The sequence below is a fragment of the Chrysochloris asiatica genome, unplaced genomic scaffold, assembly GCF_000296735.1.
Source record: "Chrysochloris asiatica unplaced genomic scaffold, ChrAsi1.0 scaffold00009, whole genome shotgun sequence".
NCBI lineage: Eukaryota > Metazoa > Chordata > Mammalia > Afrosoricida > Chrysochloridae > Chrysochloris > Chrysochloris asiatica.
The window spans coordinates 21,352,269-21,359,185 of NW_006408527.1; the positions used below are offsets into that span (position 1 = coordinate 21,352,269).

The following is a 6,917-nucleotide window of genomic DNA, read 5'->3' on the forward strand; positions in this document are numbered from 1 at the left end:
CTATCATATTGTTGTTGTTGTTGTTAAGTGCCTTCGAGTCGGTTCCGACCCATAGCGACCCTGTACACGGTTTCCGAGGGTGTAAAGCCTCATCTTTCTCCCGTGGAGCGGCTGGTAGTTTCGAACCGCTGACCTTAAGGTTCGCAGCCCGATTCGTAACCACTAAGCTACCAGAGCTTCTGTCATATAATTCACAATAAAACATTAAATAAATAAATAAAATCTTTTTGAAACCCAGTTTGTTTAACAAAAAGTTATAAAGCAAGTCTTAGGAGATAAGATCGTGGTAAACAAAACATAAAATTCTTCAATTCAATAAGACACAAAAATTATTCATAGGAAGGCAGTAGAAATAAGCAGTTACTGACCTGCAAAAAACCCAACCCCATTGCCATTGGGTTGATTCCAACGTATAGTCACCCTATATAGGTTTTCCGAGACTATAAATCTTTACAGGAGCAGACACAGCCTCATCTTTCTCCCTCAGCTGGTGGATGTGAACCCACCACTTTGCAATTAGAAACCCAACACTTAACCCACAGCACCACCAAACTACCATTATGTTACTGTTCGAATTGGGCAGGTAGTAAATAGTTTCAGATTTGTAGTCCACTCAGTTTGTTACAACTGCTCACTTCTACTTTTATATATAGCACAAAAACAGCCTTGTTGATGTTAAATGCCGTACTGTCGGTTCTGACTTACAGTAACCCTAAAGAGGGTTTCCATAGCTGAATCTTTGCAGGAGCAGAAAGCCTCATTTTCTTTTCCTACAAAGTGGCTAGAGGGCTCAAACTGCTGATCTTGTGGTTCGCAGTCCACGCACTCCTGTGGACAATATGTAAATAAAATAGTGGCTAGATTTAGCCCTGTCTTTTCTAAAGCATCATATCAGAAAAGGCCATTGGAGCTACATCCTTTGAGATAAACTACAGATTGCGCTGTTAAGGAAGCTGAACAGAAAGACTGAAAAAAAAAAACACTATAAATCATACTCACAGAGGTTTATGATGGTTGTTATTGTTGTCACGTGCCATCAAGTCAATTCCAACTTATAGTGACCCTGTACAGGGTTTCCAAGGAACTGCTGGTATGTCTGAACTGCCAACCTGTGCTTCACAGTCCAGTACTGATCCTACAGCGCTATACCAGGAGTCCGTAGTCATATATATTTCCTAAGACCTGTTCTCCCTGCTATCTGCCTAGTGTTATTAAAAACACTTTTTGATTAAAAGAACCCAGAGACCTCTAGGAGAAGAGTCCTGCCTTATTACCTAAGTGGATTTGTCTAAAAATATGAAATAAAATATTTTTTTAGAGTTTACCTTCCTTACTTCAACAAATTAACTGAATAATTTTCATGATTCCAAACCAAAATTTCAGTCAAGTCAATTCTGACTCACACTGAATCTATAGGACAGACTACAACTGCCTAAAGTGTTTCCAAGGCTTTAAATCCACAACATTCTCCTTTCAAACATTCATCTATGAAAGCATTCTGCCATACTTTTTCTCATGAATCAGTTGGTAGATTTGAACAACTGACTTTTTGATTAGCAGCTGAATACTTTAACCACTCTCTTGTTTACCAGCATCATATTCAGCTCTCATCAGGAGAAAAGATACCAATAATAAAATAAATTTAATCAATATTAAAAATTTATATCGTATTTTAGTCATTCTTTGGGCTCTACAATGTATAGTAAAATCTAAGACAATGTGCACACAGTAAGAAATGCCCAGGTTCCTTATCAGCATAATCTGCATCAAAGAATGACCAGGTCACTCCTAATTGTAGGATGGTATACAATCTCAGAATAGCAAAACACAAGGATGAGTGGGCATCATTCCTTTGGCATTTTGCCAACAGTTGTGTACAAGTTATTAACAGGAATACAGGATGTTGGTAATTGAAGACTAGTGTTTTACAGCTAGCTCTTGCCCTCTCCTGTCACACGGGTTCCTTTTTATACAGAGCAATGTTTGACTCTCCAGCCCCTCTAGTTAATCCCCTAGGTTACCTTGCTTCTTCACTTGCTCCAGAAGAAGATCCTTCATGGCTGGCTCTTCTGCAAGGTCAGAGGGGACTTCACCTTCACTATTCACAATACCCACACTGGCTCCGTGATTAATGAAATATCTGTGCAGACAAGACCCAGAATCAATATTATGTTAGTTTAATATCAATTTATACTCATATTTCTGGTGTTTAATATAGAGCAAGGCCTCTGGAGATTTTAAATATGGAACACCTCTGGTAAGGTATTCCATGATTAATTCTTAAGTTATTAGCGTCCAATAATTAGGACGGGAGGCTTCTCCATTTCTTAACATGAATACCAACAAATGGAATTTCATCACATTCATATTCCTAACTCTCACTCTCTTACCTCAAGTGGCAAGAAACTTTCTATATACCATTAAGGAAGGCAAAAACTCATAGAATTCACCCATCATTCTCAAGGTTCAAACACAGGTTTTCTAAAAGGACTTACCAGACTTGTAATACTAGGAATAAAATATGCAAAGAAGCAATTCTCATCAAGACTTTACAATGCCACATTGGGGTTTATTGAGTAGTGTTGGGTATGAAATCAAGGAGCAAAAAAAGTACGCATTAGAATGTGCATTAATCCACCTAAATTATGTCTCCACAACACTCTCCTTTCAACCAGCCATATACTTGAAATCTTCTGTACTCTAAGAAGAAACTAAATCAATGAAGAAGATAAATTAAAATGCTAAATTATTCGATTCTAAATCCAAACACAGTATTTGATCGCAAAGAAAAAAAGGTCTGATAATTTCAATACCGTCCATGGGCCATTTAGATTCCAAAGAGCTTTTACATAAAATTATAGCAAGAGACAACTTTATAAATCTGGCAATACAGGCCTTATCCTCAATTTAGGAAACTAAGACTTATACATGGTTAAGTAATTTCCTCAAAATCATGCAGCTGTCAGAAGACAAAAGCTGTAGTCCCAGTCTTGTGACTCCAAATCTAGTTTATCTTTTCAGTAGACCAAGCTGCCTTTGAGACAATAAAAACTCTAATAATGCAGAGAGCTCTATCAAACATTCTCTGCATTACTCGAGTTTTTATTGTTCCAAACAGAAGTCTTTAAAGGGGAAAGAAGTCTAATTATTCGAATTACACTTCAACCCATTCAACAATTCAATAAACATTTATTGGTCCCCTACTAAATTCAAGTATTGATATTTTAGACACTCTCAAGAGGTGAAACAAGGGAAATCCTCAGTGAAATGGGCTGACAAAATAGCTGCAGCAATGGATTTAAACAGACTATCAATCAAGAAGATGGTACAGGGTTGTAACATTTCATTATCTCATATATAAAGGTTGCCATGAGTCAGAGCCCTCTCACCAGCAACTAACAATAACATGAAGCGAGAGAACAGGTATAGTTCATAGCCACTGTATTCATGATATTGGGGGGGGAGGGGGGAGGGCAGACTGGATGAAAAGCAGATTTTTTGCTTTCTTAGTGCCTAGTATCAGGTATAATAGAATCTCAGTGCTGGGATAGTGCTGTAAGATAAGCAATGGACCACAAGATTGGTTTGAACCACAAGGTCGGCAGTTCAAACTCACCAGCCATCAATTTGACAGCCCTTAACAACAATGTTAATTTATACATCAATTCCACATTTATAAAATTTAAAAGGATTCACAAAGCGTCCAATTTTCACTCATGTCCCTCCTTCAAACCCAGTCTTGGCAGAATTTCAAGGCTAACACTCCTTATTATCTTTACTCTTTACCCAACCAAGTACCAGTGCTCCCTTCATCAATGAACTCTTCAGTTTTACCTGTTCAATAATTCTTCTCCCACAGGTCAAAGGAATATTTAACTTCACCTCCCCTGCCCTGAAAATTCAAAATGCAAATAATTTACAAAGGTGTTGCTGTTATTAGCTGCTATCCAGTAGGCCCCTGACTTATGGCAACTCCATGTACAGTAGAATAAAATGCTGCCCAGTCTGTGCCAATGCCATAATCAATCAGTTACAGATCTGACTACTATGATTCACAAGGTGTTTTGTTTTGCTTTACTTGTCCAATAGGGTTTTCATTGACTGATTTTTGGTGCTCATTAACTGTTTGTTGGATTGAATTGTACCCAACACTCTAATCAAATAGAACTACTTACTATTCTAAAACATAGTCCATTGGTACCAAATTCTCTTCCAGGCCTCAAGCTGTTTCCTCAAACTGAGTGAAACATCCTCCCTCTTCTTTTCCTTTGTAGAAATCTTTATAACTTTCTTGGCCTTTTTAAAATGCTTTTGATTTCTCGAAGCCTTTGCCTGTTCCCATCAACTGAATTCTGTTTCTCCTCCCTTCAACCCCTCCCTCACCTCAAGCACTAAGCTTTGTCATAATATATCAATTACCTGATGGCATCTACCCTGTTAGGCTGAAAGCCACTTGACAAAAACAACTGTGCCCTCCATCACCATGGAACTCAACACATTATCTTTTCTCATGGTACTCTATAAATAGTTTAAATTAAATTAAACAGTGTAACCAGTTTGTTCTGACATCTCCTCCATCCCTTACTGGATCAAGCACAATGCCACTACATTATACAGGTCCCTGAGTTCCCCTTTTCTAACATGTTTTTAGGCTCTAGTTTCTAGAAAGTATCCTGGCTCTTCAAGAATCAGAAGGATTTTTGTTAAGACTAACTTCCTAACCACCACTCGTCTGTCACTTTGTCGTAGACAGTGCCTTGTATGTTGCTATGATTAGGGGAGTTATGCCATGGTTACTTGAAATAACAGCAGGGTCACCCACAGTGGTTCCAACTGAAGACAGACTAGGAAGAAGAATTGGACTACTTCTGAATATTTAGTCACTGAAAATCTTACATATAGCAGTGGAACACTGTCAGAGAGTACCAGAATATTGAATACTGAAACACGATGAAGAGCACCAGAACACTGTCAGCTATAGTGCTGGAAGATGAGCCCCTCAGGTTAGAAGGCACTCAAAATACAACTGGGGAAGAGCTGCCTCCTCAAAATAGAGTTGACCGTGATGACGCGAATGGAGTAAAACCTTAGAGACCATCATTTGCTGATGAGGCACAATTCAGAATGAAGATAAACAGCTGCAAACATCCGTTAATAATCAGAACATGGAATGTACAAAGTATGAACCCAGGAAAATTGGAACTTGTCAAAACTTAAATGGAATGCATAAACATCTATATCCGAGGCATCAGTATTGGCCATTTTAAATCTGACAATCACATGGTTTACAGTGCAAGGAATGACCAATTGACAAGGAATAGCATCACATACATCATCAAAATAAACACATCAAGATCTGTCTTCAAGTACAACGCTGTCCGTGACAGGCTAATATCCATACACCTACAAGGATGACCAGTTAATACCACTATTACTCAAATTGATGTACCAACCACTAAAGCCAGTAATGACTAAATTGAAGAATTCTACAAACTTCTTTAGTCTGAAATCGATCAAACATGCAATCAAGATTAATAATTACTGGTGATTGGAAGGCAAAGGTTGGAAACAAAAAGGAAGAATCAGTAGTTGGAAAATGTGACCTTGGTGACAGAAACTACGCTGGAGATCACAGAATTGTGAAAGAACAATGACTTCTTCATAGAAAATACCTTGTTTAAACAACATAAAAAGAGACTACTCACGTGAACCTCACCAGATGGAATACATAGTCAATCGAATTGACTACATCTGTTGAAAGAGTCAGGGGGAAAGCTCCAGATCATCAACCAAAACAAGGCCGGGGCAGAGCGTAGAAAAGAACATCAATTGCTCATATGCCAAGTTCAGGCTAAAGCTGAAGAAAATTAAAACAAGTCCACAAAAGTCAAAATATGACCTTAAACATATCCTACTGAATTTAGAGATCTCAAGAACACATTTAATATGTTAGACACTAAAGATAGAAAACCGGAAGAGTTGTGGGATGACATCAAGAACATCAAACAGAAAGAAAACTAAAGGTCATTAAGAAGACAAGAAAGAAGAAAAAGACCAAAATGGATGTCAGAGAGCCCCTGAAACTTGCTCTCCAGTGTAGAGATAGATACTAAAGCAAATAGAAGAAACGAGGAGGTAAAAAAGCTGGATCTGAAAGAGGAAATCATTGGACAATATCATTAATGTTGAATGCAAGTAAAATTTTGCTAACGATAATTTAAAAACGGCTGTAACCAATCATACATTGACAGAACTTCCAGACGTTCAACCTGGATCCAGAGGATGATGTAGAATGAGGGATACCATTGCTGATATCACTTGGATCTTGGATAAAAGCAGAGAAAATCGGAAAGATGTTCACCTGTGCTTTAATGAATATGCAAAGACTTTCAATTGTGTGGATCATGAAAAACTATGGACAACAATGCAGAAAATGAGTATTCTGGAATACTAACTGTACTCATGAGGAACCTGCATATAGTAGACCAAGAGGTAGTTGTTTTAACAGAACAAAAAAACAATGAATGGTTTAAAATTAGATTAGGTATGTGCAAAGGCTATATATAGTCTTTCACCATACTTATTCAATCTATATGCTGAGCAAATAATCTGAGGAGCTGAACTGTATAAAGAAAAGCATGGCATCAGGATTGGAAGAAGACTCATTAACAAACTACAATATGCAGATGATATAACATTGCTTGTTGAAAGTGAAGAAGACTTAAAATTCTTACTGATGAAGATCAAAGACAGACTCCAGTATGGATTGCACCTCAATGTAAAAAGCACAAAAATCCTCAAAAAAAAAACCCACCCCAAACCCAATAAACAGTATCCATATAAATGGAGAAAAGACTTAAATTGTCAAAGACTTCACTTTGCTAGGATCAACCATTAACTCTCATAAAAGCAGCAGC

The 6,917-nt window shown here is 37.6% G+C and overlaps 1 protein-coding gene across 3 annotated transcripts in view; it reads right to left on the reverse strand.

Moving 5' to 3' along the window:
* The window catches only part of PPP1R12B (protein phosphatase 1, regulatory subunit 12B), a 341,109-nt gene that overhangs the window by 229,664 nt on the left and 104,528 nt on the right, over positions 1 to 6,917 (reverse strand). For all 3 annotated transcript variants that reach the window (XM_006834128.1, XM_006834127.1, XM_006834129.1), the window contains exon 3: positions 2,022 to 2,140. In XM_006834128.1, coding sequence (XP_006834191.1) covers positions 2,022 to 2,140 — 119 coding nt within the window. The remainder of the gene's footprint in view (positions 1 to 2,021; positions 2,141 to 6,917) is intronic.